Source organism: Aotus nancymaae, unplaced genomic scaffold (genome assembly GCF_030222135.1).
Source record: "Aotus nancymaae isolate 86718 unplaced genomic scaffold, 86718_ANA_hifiasm-v0.15.2.pri h1tg000072l, whole genome shotgun sequence".
Lineage (NCBI taxonomy): Eukaryota > Metazoa > Chordata > Mammalia > Primates > Aotidae > Aotus > Aotus nancymaae.
The window spans coordinates 17937896-17956182 of record NW_026988487.1 but is presented as its reverse complement, the minus strand read 5'-3'; the positions used below and the strand labels follow the sequence as shown (position 1 = coordinate 17956182).

At 49.2% G+C, this 18287-nt stretch overlaps 1 protein-coding gene across 2 annotated transcripts in view; it reads left to right on the top strand.

Moving 5' to 3' along the window:
• ASIC2 (acid sensing ion channel subunit 2) overlaps positions 1-18287 on the top strand; it is a 1063183-nt gene extending 1044896 nt beyond the window's left edge. For both annotated transcript variants that reach the window (XM_064367696.1, XM_012449248.3), the window contains exons 4-10: positions 2864-3014; positions 5434-5490; positions 7377-7530; positions 9741-9832; positions 13630-13709; positions 15342-15410; positions 17323-18287. In XM_064367696.1, coding sequence (XP_064223766.1) covers positions 2864-3014; positions 5434-5490; positions 7377-7530; positions 9741-9832; positions 13630-13709; positions 15342-15410; positions 17323-17424 — 705 coding nt within the window. In that variant the 3' untranslated portion in view covers positions 17425-18287. The remainder of the gene's footprint in view (positions 1-2863; positions 3015-5433; positions 5491-7376; positions 7531-9740; positions 9833-13629; positions 13710-15341; positions 15411-17322) is intronic.

The window sequence follows — 18287 nt, the reverse complement described above, 5'->3', positions numbered from 1 at the left end:
AAAAATGATAAGAGAATATTACGTACAACTTTTTGCCAACAAATTTAAAAATCTAGATGAAATCAACAAATTCCTTGAGAAAAAAACACAACTTACCAAAACTAGCACAAGAATAAAAATAGAAAATCTGAACGTCTCTATATCTATTAAAGGAATTGAATTCATAATTAAAAATCTTCACACGCGTACACACAATCACCATGTCCAGATGGCTTCACTGGCAAATTCTATCAAACATTTAAGTTAGAAATGGTACCAAGTCTATACAAATTTAGAAAATAGAGAAAGAGAAAACACTTCATAACTCCTTTTATGAGGTCAGCATACTCCCAATACCAAAACTTGACAACGAGATTATAAGAAAAGTAAATTAAATATAATATGCCTCTGAAACATAGATGCAAAAAAAACTCCACAAATTCAATAGAGCAATATATAAGGAAGATAATATATTATGACTAAGTGGAGTTTAGCCCAGGAATGTAAGATGGGTTCAACATGGACAGATCAATCAATACCATTCGCTGTGTTAATAGAATGAAGAAAAAAATCAGGTGGGCATCTCAATAGAAGTAGAAAACATATTTGCCAAAATATAGTATCCATTGATGATAAAAACTCTCCACAAATGAAAAATAAGACAGAATTTCCTCAATCTGACAAGTGCATCTAAGAAAAATATATGTCTAATATATTATGGTAAAATAATGAATGCTCTTTCCTAAGATCAGGAACAATTCAAGATATCCTCTCCCTCCAGTTTTTTTCCAGTATGATCCTGGAGTTTCTAGCCAATACAGCAAGGCAATAATAAAGAATGAACTACCGATACATGCAAAACCATGAATGAGTCTCAAAAACATTATGCTGAGAGAAAGAAGCCAGACACAAAAAGATGTGTACTGTCTGATTCTATTTATATACAATACTAACACAGGCAAACCTAGTTTATAACAACAGAAAGCAGATTGGGGGTTGTCTGAAGGTTGGTGAGGAGAGAGTGACTGCGAATAGGAAATTCTGGGGGTTCGTGAAAAGGTTCCGTATCTGATTAGGGTAGTTATTACAAGGGTATTATACACTTGTAAAAATTTATTAAATTATACGTTAAAATTGATGCATTTTATTGTATATCAATTATATCTTTTGTTTTGATTTTTTTAAATGGATACCATTAAGAAAATGAAAAGGTAAGCCACAGACTATAGACGGTATAGACAAAATATTTACAATACAGGTATCTGACAAAGGACTTGAGGCCAACAATATACAAACAACTCTTACAACCCCAAAGTAAAAGTTAAAAAAATAATTTTTAATGGACAAAAGATTATATACAAATGACCAATAAACACATAAAATTGTGCTCAAAATCATCCATCAGAGAACTGCAAATACAAATGAGACACAACTATATACCTACAAAAATGGCTAAAATCAAAAAGGCGGATGAAGTCAAGAGTTGGCATGCATGTGGAGTAATGAGAATTCTCAGACACTACTGGTGGAACTATAAAATAGAAAGACCACTTTGGATAACAGTTGGGCAGTTTCTTATCAAGTTGTGCCTATACCTATCTTACCAACCAGCTACTCCACTGCTAGCCATTTACTCAAGAAAAACTAAATCACATGTCCACAAAATGACTTATGTATAAATATTCATAGCAGTTTTTTTCATGATTGTCAAAAACTGGAAAGAATCCAAATGCCCATCATCAGGTGAATGGACAACCACAGTGTAGTGTAGTCATACATAATGCTGGAAAACTATTCAGCAATAAAAAGGAGAAAACTCCTGGTGCAAACAACCATGTAGATGAACCTCAAAAACATGACGTTGAGTGAAAGAAGCTAGTGCCAAAAGAACACACAGTGTAAGCTTTCATTTAAATGAAGTTTGAGAACAGGCAAAGGCAACCTGTGGTGCAAGAATTCATAACTGCGTTTACCTGGGGAGGTAGGGGACTGATTGGACAGGGACAGAAACGAACTTTCCGGGGTGATTTAAAATGTGGTCTATCTTGGTTAGTGTGCTGGTTACATGGGTATACATACACATTTGTTAAAATATATTGAACAGTGCACTTATTATTTGTACACTTTATTGTGTTTTTATTCTTTAATCTTAAAAAATGAATATGAAGGACTTAACACATGGAAAATGTTCAACCACCATTAGTTCCCTCATCCTTCACCCTTCCCATTCCCACTAGGCAAGTCCCATAGATGCTAGGAGAACATTTATGATCACTGAACCTCTGAGAATAGGAGTGTAATTTTCTTCAAAGGGAGAAGGTGCCCTCTACAGCATGACCTGGAAGAGTCTCTCTAGTCCAGGCCCAGAACTATAAATAACAAGGATAGTGCCTAGAGTGATTTCATTCTGAGTCTTCCTCTGGGTCTAGGTTATTCTGAGTTTTGTCCTCCAAGTTTAGGTCTGAGCTTCCAACTTCTCAAACCAAGAGAGTGGAATTTAGTTGAGTCTTTCCAAGAGATGTGAGATGACAAAATGTGGGAGTGGCTAAGAGATTCAGAGAGGAACCGCATTTATGGGAAGGCTATAAAAGATAAATTATGGCTGGGTGTGATGGTGCACACCTCTAGTCCCAGGTACTAGAGAGGCCGAGACAGGAGGATCACTTGAGCCCAGGAGTTTGAAGCCAGCCTGGGCAACATAGTGAAATTTTACCCCTAGGAAAAAAAAAAATTTAAGGTAAGAAAACTAGTATTGGAGCCAGATGTTGAAGGTCTATAAAGTTAATGGTATGTAAATGCTCAATAATTATTTGTTGATTAAGTAAATGAACCAGCCACTGAGTCTGTGGAGGCTGACTGCCGCCCCCTCCTTCCTGTCTTGCAGCTCACATACCTGCCCCCACCGTGGGGTGAGTGCCGATCCTCAGAGATGGGCCTCGACTTTTTTCCTGTTTACAGTATCACCGCCTGTAGGATTGACTGTGAGACCCGCTACATCGTGGAAAACTGCAACTGCCGCATGGTCCACATGCCAGGTCAGTGCCAGAGCAGGGCGGCCACAGGGCCCTGGGACCTGCCTGGGACCCGCCTTGCATTTCTCGTCCTAATGGGAAACACTTCACCCACTTCACTAGCATCCGAAAGGGTGATATTCTGGGAAGACTCTGTGATTTGGTGCCTAAACATTTAGAGGGCAGGTGGAAATTCTAGTCCAGCAACCAAAGCAGCATCCTGCTGTCCAGAAGCATCCAGTGTTTGGGGAATGCTCTTCCCAGTGTTCAATGTTTGCCAATTGTCTCCTGCTCTTACCTCTGAGAGTATAGTGTCCAGATAACTGGATGCTTACAATTCTTGCATCTCATGTAGTACATGTTTGAGCATCCAGATGTTTGTTGCTTTCATCCAGATGTTTCCCCTTTTTGCATCCAAATGTCTAGCACTCCTTCAAATGAGGCAAAGTTCTATTAGCCAGCAAATAAACGTGCATGTAATGACACCTCTGATGTCAGACTAACAATGCCACGTGGCCATCTCATGCAGTTGGCGCATCAGAGGCTGAAGTGCAGAGTGGAAAGCTGATCTGAGGAGGAAGAACGTGGTGTGGCAGCAAGGAAGCGCGAGTGGGGCCTTGGTTTCTAATTCAGGCTCTTCCACTCATTTACTGTGAGACATGGTTACTAAACCTCTCTCTTCCCACTTTTACGACCTTTAAGACACAATCATTAGTTGTTATAAGGTGAAAATTAGGCTAGGATATGAAAGTGCTTTGTAAACTACAAAAAGTCAGTGGTTGTTATTTAGCATATTGGAAGAGGGAACCAAAAGTCATGTTGACTGAAGACCCACTATGTGCCAGGAATGTTGCTATTATATTTAGTGGCTGCTATTTCATGGTTATATCATACTTCATTCAATTTTATTTAACTAAATCCTTATACTGGACATTCGGTTCATTACCAATTGTTTTTTATTATAGCCCATGCTGAAATGAACATCCTCACTGCTACATTCTGAATTATTTTATTCGTTATCAGCAATTTCCTTAGTAATCTAAGATTTAAATTACTGATCTTTAAAATTGCCTCTGTCAAAAGGGACTTTGCCAAAATGATTAAGGTTACCAACTTTAAGTGGGGAGATTATCTAGGTGGGCCCCATCTGATCAGAGTCCTCAAAATCAATGCCCCTTTCCAGCCAGGGCCAGAGGGAGATGTGACTGTGAAAGAAGGGTCAGAGAGATGCAAACTTGTTCAATCTGAAGATGGAAGAATGTGGGGAGTCAATGCATGTGGGTGGCCAGTGAATGTGGGGGTGGCCTCTAGAAGCTGGGAAAGGCGAGGAAATGAATTCTCCCCTACAGCCTCCAAAAAGAACATTGGCCTCCCACCCAACACCTTGATTCTGGACCAATGAAACCTATATCTAACTTCTGACCTACAAAACTGTAACATAATAATAAATGTGTATGTTTTAAATAAGAATAATAATAAAATGGCCTGTGAAATTCCTAGAAGACAAAGCAAACAGGGAAACATGTCATTCGATCTGTTGTTTTTGGAAAGGAGAAAGCATATTGACTCTTCAGCTCTGAGAAAGGTTTTTGGGAAAATGATAAGGAAAAAACATTATGGTGGACTTGAACTTTGGCACTTGGTAAAAAAAAGAAAAAAAGATCCTGGATTTCTACAAAGAGAACCCAGCGAGGAGAACTCACATTGGGGAATGTTACTCATCTGATGCTCAGACTAGGCCACCAGCCAGTGAGGTTTTCCCCACCAACCTTTGCCAAAGGCAAGCAGTAGACATGTCAATCACACCCGTGCACTAATACTGATATCTCGGTTACTAATGTTGAATTATGAACAAAGCAATGAAGAAACACAGTGCAACCCTTGTTCCCATACAGAAGTGTGGTTGTCTTGAGAAGAGCCTTAAGCTCTGGATCAGGCTGACCTCTGTTCAAAGCCCACCTTCATCACTGCCAGCCTTGGTGTCCTGGGAAGGCAGTATGTGTAAGCCTCAAAACTCTCACGGGTAAAACAGATACAGTACTTCCAACTCAAAGGGCACCTGTATGGGTTAAAGAAGATGATGTATAGCCAGGAGTACAAGGTGCTCATCACTGCCTCCCCAGTCTCAATTCTCAAGGTGAGCTCACCTGTCACCCACAGGAGCTGGCTGGACCTACAGAGCAACATGGGAGAAGTCAGCCATACAGATCCTACTGTCTCCTGCTCAAGGAGGTGAACAGCCTGCCCAAACTCACTTAGCAGATCATAAGCCAGCCTTCCAGCTCAGTGGTGCACTGTGATCCAAGGCTTCCTTTGAACTGCCCACTGGCAGCTGCTGCCCTTCAACTGCCAGGAGGCACCCCTTCCCTCAGCCCAAAGCAGAGGAGGTTTTCTGACATGAATGTTCCTGCCCGAGTAACTGTCTGGTGTTTCTTCTTTGCAGGGGATGCCCCTTTCTGTACCCCTGAGCAGCACAAGGAGTGTGCAGAGCCTGCCCTAGGTCAGTACTCAGGGGACAGATGGAATCATGGGGGCAGGGGGCCTGAGATTGAGATCGTAGAGATCATCTTGGTGTGGGGAAAGATCAAGCAGAAGAAGGAATGGAGAAAGGTTAAGAAGAAAGTGGCTGGCAGGGTAGAGTCACTGCAGGGATGGGAGAGGGAGATGGAGAGGAGGAAGAAGAGAAGGTTGGGGAGGGAATTGGTGCAAGAGATGAGGGCTGGAAATGGGACTGGGGGAGAGAAAGGAGGTGTGGAAGGTGGAGATGGAGAAGGAGTAAGTTTTGGGGGAAATGGAGGGTGCTGAAGAATGCAGGGGAGAGGACAGAGGAGGAGAGGGGATAGACAGTGGACAGCCAGGTGGGCACCAGAGAAGCTTGGCAATACCTCCCCTCACACACTCACTCTGGTAGTGTCTACATGGGGAGGCCAAGGTGATTCTGAAGTCCCATCTTTCTTATGCTCCACTGAGCCTGGGGGAGGTGGCGGAGGGCTGGAGAGGTAAGCTCAGGTTTGCATTCTATGTGTGCAAATGGAAAACACAGAGCACGCTCCTTCCTCCTCCCCAAGGGGCCTGCTGGGGGCCTGCCAGTTAGAAGAACTCTGCTGGTTCCCCAGCTGGAAAACTAGAAGGGAAGGAGACTGCAAGCTGCAGCCCCAATGCTAGACCCGCTCTGCATGCTCCCCACTCTCTGGACCCAGGAAATGGTTTATAATCAAAACAGGCAGAATTTTTAAACGATGTGCACTCAAGTTTGTTCAGCATCTGCACTTGCTGGAGCCAAGTGGGGCAGTGCTGGCCTCAGGTCCAAATGCCTCCAGGAGGACTAGAGAGGGAGGCCGGGCTGAGAGGAGAGGGAGTGACTTCTGATGTATGCAAAGACTCAGCAAAACCCAGGGTAGCCTGAAACACTGAGTGGCTAGAGGAAAGGGGAAGGGAGGTGTTAAAGAAAAAAATCATTCTGACACTATTTAAAATGGTAAGGAAGTCTTTATTCAGGGCAATTGCAGGTGTCAAGAGTATCACAATAGGGGAAAGGGATGGAGCTCAACTCAGAATACAGCCAAGACAGCTGGAGATTCACAGCCATCAAGCAGAGCAAGGGGTCAGTAGATGGAAAATTACCCAGAGAAAACATCCATGGTAGGGGGAAATCTTGCTGAAGGCAGGCCAGGGTGATCAGATATCAAGGGTTGGGGGTTCTCTCTAAACTGACTTTAGCAGGATTCTTGCTAAAACTGGGCTGGGCAGCCCAGCATGGATGGGGGCCAAGGTCAAGGCCTAGTTGAGAACGGGGCGCTGAAGAGCCTGGCTAAGTTTGATCAGGGAGAAAGTCTTTGTCAGAGGGAAATGGTGCCTTAAATTTTATGTCTAATTGGAAGAAGAGAGGAGAGGGCCAGAAGGGTTCCAGATGTAGGGAGTGGCCTCCAGGGAAAGGAATGAAGGATCTTTGCCTACATCCTAACCCAGAGGAGGTGGGCATTGGCTGTGAGGGAGCCCCAGCAGTAATGGCACAGAGCCCTGGGTTTCAGGAAAAATGGTCTCCCACATTTGTGTTGATGGTGGCTCACTCTGTGGATGAGAATACTGAGGCTAGGAGCCATGGGAAGCTGAGGGCACTAGGATTCTCTTGGAGACCTCTGCAAAAGTGGCGACATTTCAACAATTTATAAAGAATGACATGACAGTTAAAGGAAGCAGAAGGAAAACAAGCTCAACCTACAGCAAAAGCCCAGCTCCCCACTCTCCACAATCCCCGCCGCTCACTTTCCCCGGACCGGCACCCCTTCCCACCTCACTTCTCAGCTGCTAGAATCCAGCTACTCTGGGCCCTTCGAAATCCCAGTCCTCACACCTGACTAAGCCCCACCTCCCTCACCCCTCCAGGTCTGCTGGCGGAAAAGGACAGCAATTACTGTCTCTGCAGGACACCCTGCAACCTGACCCGTTACAACAAAGAGCTCTCCATGGTGAAGATCCCCAGCAAGACATCAGCCAAGTACCTTGAGAAGAAATTTAACAAATCAGAAAAATATATCTCGTAAGTTGAGTGGGCATGGTCGGCAGGGAGAGGGGGAAATGGATGAGGAGGAAATTGGAGGCAATCAAGTAGGAAAGTAAAGATACTTGGTTCAAGTTAGCAAATGTTAATTGAGCACCTTCTGTGTGTCAAGCTCTGTGCTCTATGTTCAGAATACAAAGACAGATGAGTAAGATTCAGCCCCTGCCCTTAAGAAGCTTGCAGTCTTATGGGGAGACAAGTCCACAACTGAATCCCATATAGGGTGACTTTGGCTATCATAGGGGGATGCGTACGGAAGGAGAGAATGATGGGTTAGCTGCAGCCTGCATGGGGGTAATATTAGGGTAAGCTTCAGAGATTTTTAAACGGTGTATAGTTTTCCAGGCAGACCTTGCACGTACTATTCCCTCTGCCTAGAATTCTTTTCCTCCCATTCTCCACCTAACTGGTTCCTCCTTAAGCAGGTCTCCATTTAAATGTCATCTCCAGCTGGACATGGTGGCTCGCGCCTGTAATCCCAACTCCTTGGGAGGCCAAGGTGGGAGGACTGCTTCAGGCCAGGAGTTCAAGCTCAGCCTAGGAAACATAGTTAGATCCTGTCTCTAAAACAAATAAAAATAAAAACAAAACTGCAGTTATCTCAGGCATCTAGATTAGGTGCACTCCTGTTACTTTTCTCTCCAGGTCCTCTGGTGTTTTCCTTTATAACACCACAGTGTGTAATTACATATTCATGGGTGTTTCCTTGTTTATGACCTGTCTGCCACACTAGATTGAAAGCCCCCTGAAGGCAGGAAACTATCTTTTTTGTTCTGTCTGCCAAGTACTTGTGGAACGAATGGCACAGAGTTGGTACTCAAAAAATGCATTTTAACAGAATAAATGAATGAAAGCATGGGGGAAGTAAGTATCCTTGGCAGAGACTCAGCAGAGACCATCAGCACAGGGCAGAAGAGGGAACTTCACAGGGGAGGATGGATGTGTCAGAGCAAGAGGGTCTTTTGGCTGAGCCGAGCGGGTGCAGGGGGTGGGCTTTATTCTAACAGAATAGGGAGCCACTGAAGAGCTCTCGGAGGTGAGTGACAGACTCAAGTTTGCATTTCGACCACTGCTCCCCAGCAGAACAAATGTTCTGCGATGATGGAAATGTTCTGTGTCTGTGACGCCCAGTGGGTTAGCTGCTGGCCACCTGTGGCTGATGAGCATTTGAAATGCAGCCTGTGTGACTGAGGAGCAGAACTGTCATTTTATTTAATTTGAATCAACTTAGCAGTTTTAGAAAGATGCTTAGGGTGGCGGTAGAGAAGACAGGGGAAGGCAGATGGGAAGAAGGGAGCCGCTAGGAAGCAGCTGTTGCAAGCCAGGCAAGAGAGGGCGATACTTTGAACCGCTCCCCTGTGAGCCCTGCTCATAGAAAGAAGAATCTGCTCCTCGCTTCCCCAGCCCCTCCCTCCTGCCAACACTGTCCCCAGACCCCATCCTGGGCCAGCTTTTGCTCAGTAGGTTGAGAACAAGGAGCACCGAAGGCATTGAGAGCACATTGGAGGAGACAGAAATTGTAGGAGACGCCAGGCCCTGCTGCTTGGCAGGCAGTCTGCAGGCAGCAACGACTTTTACTGCCAAGATGTGTCTCACTCACACACCTGCCCAAAGGAGCAAAGGAAGCTGTCATGCTTCTTCCAGAACACCCCCCAGCCAGATGTAAGCTTGCTCCCCGCAAACCTTCCCTGACTTCGGCAGTTGACTCAGCAATGCCAGAGCAGGGCCTCCCACCAGGAGGAGTTTGTTATAAATCCCAGTAGGAATTTAGGGGGTTTCAGGAGTGGACAGGGGCTGCCCATGAGGTCAGCTGAAGCAGGCACCCCAGCCACGGCAAGACTTGTTAGGAGATTACTGAAACTCACCTTCATGCTGAGGACCAGGCAGGCCCTTTGGAGGCTCAGAGGACTGGAAGCCAGGCAGGACTCCTGCAAAGCGGGTAAAGAGAAAGCGGGGAGAGAGAAATAAGCAGCACAAGGAGGCAGCTGATGTAGGCTTCTAGGCCTGGGCTGGGAATCAGGCCTCTTGGTTTAAAGCTGCAGCTCTGCCACTAATCAGCACTAACTTTGGGCAAGTTGCCTCACTTCCTGGGCCTGTTTCTCCGTCTTTCCATGGAAAAGCTGTATTAGATGCTCCCTGTGAATGCTGATAGCTCTAACCATGTATGGTACTGACTATTCTCTCTGCAGAGAGAACATCCTTGTTCTGGATATATTTTTTGAAGCTCTCAATTACGAGACAATTGAACAGAAGAAGGCGTATGAAGTTGCTGCCTTACTTGGTAAGTCGGTGTCTGTTGCACAAATTTCCGCATTTCACAGAGGGTGGGAGGGAGGGAGGATGCACAGGTGGATGGGGAGGCAGGCAGGCAGACGCATAGCCTCGGAGGAGTCTAACCTTTTAATTTACTAATGATTACCCCCTCTTTCTTTGCACTGCTCCTCTCCCGGAATGGAAAGAACCCCAGTGGGGGGGAGTTTCAGGCCCAATTCATTCTCCAATCTTGGCTTCATTTTCCCCATCTGTGCAATGAGAAGGGTGAGCCTAAAGGTCTCTCTGGGCCTCTCCAGCCCTGCACTCTTGGAGATCATGGTCTTCTGCCCCAGGTTGTAGTCAGGATCCTGTGGCCATGGAGGGAGGGAAGAGGTATCAGAAGAAGAGAAGGTGGGAAGGCTGAACTGTGGGTGGCCCCAGGCAGGGCACAGTGAGGGCCCTGATGGAGCTTCACCCCAAAAGCAACACTGCTGCATCAAGAAGTCCAGGTGTTGCGCCCTGGATTGAGTCATTTGTCAATCACAAATGAAGGGCCAGTCTCCCCAGGTATCTACAGACCTGCTGCCACTCCACACAAGTTGACATGAGCTCCCTGGCCCCAGTGGCACATGATGGATACAGGGGGGTAATTTCCATCCTGCCCCAGCCCAGCCCCAAACTCACAAGACCCCTGAGAGTGGACAGCTAAAGGACTTGACCCGCGAGCCCTTCTCCCGTCTCCCATTCACTCTCAAGAAAGGATCTGATGCCTGTGCCCCAGAAAGAGAAATAGCTGTTGCCTCCCTGAGCTGAACCAGGTGATGTTAGCATTTTGGAAGGGGCAGGTGCCTCCTACCTGGCTCCTCACACCAGCTGTGAGAATATGGACGAGTAGCTTTACCTTGCTGAACCTCAGCTTCCTCATCTGCAAGATGGGTTTAATAAAACCCACTTTAAGAACTTGTTGTGATGGTTAAATGTGATGAGCTCCTTGCCCAGAAAAGGTCCATAAATTGTAGTTTCTGGCACCTGGACAGTCACTATGCCAAGGACCCAGGCCTCAGCTGGCTAAGCGTTTCTTTTTTTTGTTTGTTTTTTAAAGACAGAGTCTTGCTCTGTCGCCAGGCTGGAGTGCAGTGGCGCAATCCCGGTTCACTGTAACCTCTACCTCCTGGGCTCAAGCAATTCTTCCACCTCAACCTCCAAAGTAGCTGGGACCAGAGGCATGTGCCACCACGCCCAGCTAATATTTGTATTTTTAGTAGAGACGGGGTTTCACCATGTTGACCAGGATGGTCTCGATCTCTTGACCTCGTGATCCGCCCATCTCGGCCTCCCAAAGTGCTGGGATTACAGGCGTGAGCTACCGGGCCCGGTCTAGCTAAGCATTTCTGTACCTCCTCCAGGAGGCTGGGGACTCCCAGCCATAACTCGGTCCCAGCTGGGTTAAAGTGGCTGTCACTCAGCCTCAGAAGTCATTGTGGCCAAAGCTACTGAGCCAAGAGACTCGTGCCCTTGTCCCCACCAGAGACGTAGACCCCCTCACTAACCCCTGTGCTGGCCTTGTCTTTTATTTCCATAAAGAGGACTCGGGACAGGCCTCTTCCCACCCCCTGCCCTCTCCCAGCATAGGTTCACAGTCCTCTCTCTCTCTCTCTCTCTCTCTCATACACACACACACACACACACACACACACACACACACAGAGAGAGAGAGAGAGAGAGAGAGCAAGAAGGACCTGAGCTCTGAATCTGTCATGTCTGCGTCAGATATAAGGATGAGCTTGTTCCCAGCATCGTGTTGCCACCCAGAATAGCCGGCTGAGGAGCTCATGCTGCCATCTGGACCTCCTGTGATGACAGCGTGTGCCGCTTGCAAACCCTCAGCCATCAGGCCCCATCAGGCCCTCCTCCCAGCACCACGTGGCCCTCTCTCACCTGGTGTCCAGGCACATGCACGCTACACAGCACTCACACTACCCACAGGGTACCCCAGCGCAATCTGCACACACAAGCAACAAACCTACAGGTTCGTGCACCCATGGTGTCCAGAATCACACATGCAAATGCTCACCTCTACAGCCCCATGTACAAATCACACAGCTACAGAGAGACACCTGTGCACACAGCCCCCACACACCCCCATATACGCACACAAGCACACCCACGCTACACATGCCAGACATACTCAGACATGCTCTGCCCACCTCCACAGACCCCCACTCACACACTTAGACACACTCAGGGTACCTAAATTAGACAGGGAGCGCCACCTACATAAAGCCATCCACAGCCAGACCTCCTGCCTGCTTTCATACAAATACGTGCACACACCCCGGACCCTGGCACATACCCCGCGCTATACCAATACAGACTCACACTGCACATGTACATCACACACCTCCCACCCAACATACATACCCGTGAGAACACAGTCCCCAAGAAGCCTCCATTAAAGACATGAGAGGGGGACAGGGGAAGGAATGAGGGAGAGCCGTTTGGAGCCCAGCACCAAGCTCCACTGGGAAGCGCCCTCTCCCTGCCATCTCTATGGTTCACCTGGACATGTGGGTGCTGGTCCCCACCCAGCCATAAGCTGAGGAGGAGTGGGGCAGATCTGCCCACTGGAGAGTTCTCAGACCAAGAGGTCAACCTGGCATCTCCAAGAGAACTGTCCAGCCACCCCTAACTGTGCCCCCCAACCCCATATTCCCACCCCTCTTTCTGGAGACTGAGAGTCTTAGAGATTAGGGCTGGAAATAACTCCATAGTTCATCTCACCCAACCCCCTCCATCCTGCACCAACACCAACTGTCCTTTGGAGGCAAAGCTCCTGAGAAGGTCAAGACTTACAAAAACCACACAACCAGTTGATGGCCACTCTCTGGACTCAGAGCCTCAGAGCCCTCCGCTCTGCCACACCACCTCTGCAGCAAGGCAGCTTAAGTTTTTGGGGACTCGGAACCCCTGTTAAAAACTCATGATAACTATGGACTCTCCAGAAGTACACACATTTTGCATTCAATTTCAGGAGAGTCCCCAGCCATCTGAAGTCCTCCCAGGAGACGGTTCTCAAACTCTGGTGGGCCTGAGAACGCACCTCACCCCCAGCAGGAATGTAAAAATCCTGACATCCAGACCCCAACCCCGGAGGCTCTGATTCTATTGGCCTAGGTGTATCCAGGCATCAACACTGATTACAATTCTTCCAGGAGAGTTAAATGCAGGGGGATCTAAAGACAAATCCAGAAAAACTTTGAACAATGGGGGCCCATAAGTCCCAGAGTAAGAACCTCAGCTCTAGAAAGTTCCAAATTGCACATTTACCTTTGGGTGGGGAAGATAGGAGACACCTATGACCTTATCTCAAGGGTGGGAGGTGTCTCAAGGTGGCCCCGAAGCCCATATTATGTCAGGTTGGGGGGTACCTGCTCCCGAGACTCCCACCCAGGGCACCTGCGTCTAGTCCACACACATCCTATCTTGCTCTCCCTATTTCCAGCCCAGAGTCAAAGCAGGACCCAATCGGTGTGGTTCTCAGTGCAACTGAACAACCCCGTTAGCCCTGTGGGTCATGAGATCTATTCTAAGCCCTTCCAACAAGCCATCAGGTTAGTCCCTGACCCCACTGAATGCAGAAAAACATTAGCTTTCAGAGCTGTGCAATGAGGGAAGGAGCTGCCAAAGGCCTGGCCCTCCTACAGCAAGGCCCAGGCTCCCCGTGGAGGGAGTGCCATTCAGAAGCTCTGGGTTCCGTCTCAGTCTGTTCACCCCTCCTGGAAGCTGCATAAAAGCACATCGTTGGTCTTTTCCCTCTCTCTCCAGGTGATATTGGTGGTCAGATGGGATTGTTCATTGGTGCTAGTATCCTTACAATACTAGAGCTCTTTGATTATATTTATGAGGTAAGATTTGGGATTCTCCACAGGGAAATGACCACATGCTGGTACCCTCATCCTGCCCCATGTCCAGAACCACAGCAGAGGGAAGGTGGTGCCTCTCTCCATGCAGAGGCTGCTTCCCCTCCTGTCCACTGATAGAGTCAATCACTGAAGTCCAGGCACCGTTGGGGAAGGGGATGGGAGTTTTTTTTGGGTGGGTGATGGATGTAAGAGAAACACAGGCCTGTTCTCTGGGAGCTGGAACAGCACTGGGCCATCTACACTGGCAGGGAAGGATGGGCAGGGATGAGGAGAAGGGGCCGGATTGTGCGGAGGCCAGCTCTGAGCCCCTCCTGCAGCTGGGCTGGAGGTGGTGGCTTCATCCACGGGCATGTGCACACCTGCACACAAGCTCCCCCACCCACACACACCTCCCCTTAGGTGGCCCATCCCCTGAGTCATGTCTTCTGTGGCCCAGTCAGTCTTAGGGAAGGGGCACTTCCCAGCAATCCTTAGCAATCCTGAGCGAGAAGACAGCAGGGCACGCCAGCCACCCCAGCTGCTGACAGTCTGGGGAGATGTCTCCCTCAAGAGGTGGCTGGAACAAGGCCTCTAAAAGCTTCTCTGGCACCAAGAGTCCCAGAGTTGTCAGCCTTCTCACCTGCACCTCCCTCTGAGAGTGAGCCCAGGGATGCCACCATCGCAGGCTCTGTCCTGACCAGTGCTGCCTTGGAGGCCTCCATCCCCCTGGCTGTGAGATGGGCAGTGCACTTCACCTCCAACGTGCACCCCTGATAAAGACAATGGCTCCAGAACTTCCAAAGATCGCCTGAACCTGTGAAGTCCCCAAACAGGAGCAGTAGACAGGAGCCTGCAGAACCATGTTCTGCCTCTCAGAGGTATCTGTTGGTGACCAAAAGCTGCTCAGAACCACGGTGGGGACCTTTGTGGGACTGCCCACAAAGACAGCAGTCCACACTGCAAAGCAGGGCTCTCCATTACCTCTTCCAAGTTCTAGCTCCTGCAGCAAAATCCCAGTGACCAGGCTCCTCTGGAGAATCTCACTCCTCTCAGCATAGTGACCCCAGAACCACATCAGTTCCCACGGCCAGATTTCATTCTGCTTTGTTTATGGACTTTTGTGAAAAACTGTACACAGTTGTGGCAACTGAATCACACCAGGTAACAGATTTAAGAACTACCCTTTATTGCTAGGAATAAAATGTTATGAACTCAGGCATGTCCTGGTCTTCTGAACTGTATGCAGTGTCAGGCTTAGACAGCAAATAATAATCTTGTCCCCCAGGCCCAGCCACAGAAAGGGGATGCTGCTCCTGAGGACAGACAGGGAGCCAGCTGTACCAGCACACGCCACCTGCTAACACTCCAGCACAAAGATAGCAGTCCACGCTGCGAAGCAGGGCCCTCCATTACCTCTTCCAAGTTCCAGCTCCTGCAACAAAATCCCATTTCAGCCAAAAGGCTGGGTTGAGACAGACAGGCACCTGGAGCTGGCTGCCAGGCTGGGCTTGTGCTACAGTCTGTCCAGCCACAGCCCAGGCAGCTGCCAGCCCCAGCAGGGCCCAGTGGAGGGAGGTCCCTTCTACCTCTGCACCCTCCTCCCGGCCTGACCAACCCTTCCTGCTTTTCTTGCAGCTGATCAAAGAGAAGCTATTAGACCTGCTTGGCAAAGAGGAGGACGAAGGGAGCCACGATGAGAACGTGGTAAGAGCAGCTCACTGACTGGATGTGGTTCTGCTGGTCTGGCTTGTACTGGCAGTATGAAACCAGATATTGGGGCCAGGCAGGAAAGATGTGACTCGCTGCACACCTTCTCATGGCTTGGGACATGCTGTCAGTTCCCCAATCCGAGGACACTCCAGCTGAGCCTCGAGTCTCTCTCTGAGACTCATCCCAGAAGCCAGTATGGATGCAGCAGACACCAGGAGGTGCTTCCAAGTGTAGGACCTGCCTGGCCCACTCCAGCTTCTCCCAGGCAGGCAGCCGCTCCCCTCATCTCACAGCAGGAGGAGAACTGGAGAGGCTCTGAATGTCTACTCCCTTATTCCCCAGTGGTGCAAAGTACAAGCAGAGCACCACTGGCTCTCCATCCCATTCGAAACGGATAGACTATGGAGCTCCAGGAAGTTGGTAGTAGCAATAGTGCCCATTATAGCTACTGACTATTGTATGCCTGATACGTGTCAGGCACTGTCAGGCACTTTGTATTTGAGGCTGTTGAGGCCCAGAGACCAAAGTCCCACAGCTGCTGAGCATCAGAGCTGCCTTCCAAGTGCCTCTAACCACTGCCCCACTCTGCCTCTCTTTCCTATAGCCCGAGGGGCAGCCCCTCTATGGCTGTTGGTCATTCTCCTTCCCAAACTCAGTCTCCTCCTGGGCTCAGGCCTTCGCGGATGGGTGCAGGTGTCACTGGCTTTCCTCATCCAGCCTTGGGCCCCAAATCAGCACCTCCAGCCATGGAAAATCATGCCCACTGAGTGACCACCACCCACTTAATGTCAACAAATCCAAAATGGATCCCAGTCCCTTCCCCACTATATGGGCTCCCATTTCTGTTCCACACACTGTCTACACATCTTGCTTTTATTCTCTGGTTCCCCCGCAGCCTCTGTGGAAGGAAAGACAGCTTCTGCTGAGGGGGAGGGTAGTGTGGAATGTGCCCATGCTCTGGCCTCAACTGGCCTGGCTGGATCCCAGGACTCTGGCTTCCTGGCTGTGTGCCTGGGGGCAAGTTATATATTTAACCTCCCTGAGCATCTTCACAGGTCAGACCCCAGGAGGCTGTCACCCGAGTTAAGTGAGATCCTGCCAGCAAAGCAGTCAGCACAGCACCCAGTTTATAGTAAGTGCTCAGGAAGTGGTTCCCTTTGCCCCTCAGAGCCCTTCTTGCTTCAGAAGATCTCCGTGTCACAGCCTCTTCTCCATCCTGTTCCTCCTCCCCTAGCTGTGGCCCCACCAAATCTTCCCCAAATTCCCGGCATAGCCTCCTGGCTAGTTGTCCCCTGCTCCCATCCCTCCTGGCCTCCCACCCACCACAGCCTGGGAACCAGGCTGAAGATTCATGTGTGGCCAGCTCAGCCCCTCCCTGCTTAGGGACCCACAACTACGTTTCCCTGGGTCCAGCTTAACTCTAAAAGTCCTTGGGGCAGCTCAGACCAGCTCCAGTTCTGAGCTCTAAGGCCTTCTACCCTTCCTGCTTGGCCTCAGCCAGGGGTGCTCCCTGCCCCAGGCCTGGCCACAGACTGCAGTTCCTGCACCAAAGCCCCAAGGAAGGCCCCCAAGGGAGAGGTCCAGACTCAGGACCATCCAGCTCCAAAGCTAGAGACTACTCAGAGATAGGTCCAGTTACATCAGGGGCACCTCTAGGAGGGATTAAATCAGCTGCTGATCAAACCAGGGAGCCTTCTCACTGCCATAGGGGGCACCCAGGTGTGCAATGGTAAGAATTCCATTCCGCCTCATGCCCCACAATGGCAAAGCAGCCTATCAGATGTCTGGAGCAGGAGCAGCCCAGAAGTGGGGAGCACCTTCCCTAGGGCCAAGGCTGGGCCGCTAATGGCATCACGATGAATTTTGCTGAGCGAATAATCGACTCGCACCAACCCTTCCCTTCCAGAGCACTTGTGACACAATGCCAAACCACTCTGAAACCATCAGCCACACTGTGAATGTGCCCCTGCAGACGGCCCTGGGGACCTTGGAGGAGATTGCCTGCTGACACCCCTCGAGCCACCCAGCACCCCCTCCAAACAGACCTTGAGGCCCAAGACCCAGGACAAGGAACAGAAAGCTCAGGTGGGATGGCCCCTGATGCCGGAAGGAAGCAAGAGCCCCTATGCACACATTGCAGACTAGCTGCCTAGACCTCGCTCTGGCCACGCCCAGCGTGACGCGTCCTTGGGTCCCGCCGTGCGTCCCTCTTAGGAGAGATGAGTCACACTCTGGCACTGTCCAAGAACAAACCTGCCATCACATCTCACTGCCAGATGTATAAAGCACCTGCATGCTCAGACTTCTTACGGCGCCACCTCCACGTCTGTCTTGTACATGACATTCCTCCACGCGGTTTCCAGTGTGCACACTGCTGCCCTGCAGTGGGACCAGATTCCAGGTCCAGAGTCACCATGAGGCCACCCTGGAATCAGAACTGCACAATCAAGAGGGAACCGCGGGACTCTGCTACATTCAGTTCTTGTGTCGTTTGTGAAGGTTCTTAACCTGCCCACAAACTCCCTTTCCCCCAAGCTGGCCCGTGAGGCTTCAGCGCCAAAGGTGACCCGGGCCAACCTCCCTCCCGCCCCGGCGCAGCACAGCAGCCAGCGGACGGGGGGCCCCCCGTTCGCCCATGGTGCCCATGTTGTTCTTCTCTTCCTGTGACACAACTTGTACAGTCTGATTCTTTTTATTTGGGGTCGGGGAGCTTTTATGTTTGTCTGATGGAGACTTGTTTCGTTTTGCTTTGTTTCATGCTTTTTTTTAAATTTTGATGTTCTGAGGTTTGATTTGGTTTTTCCATTTTCTTTGGCGTTTATTTATTCGTGCTTCAAATCACAGTCATATTAAAAGCTGGTCTTGTGGAAA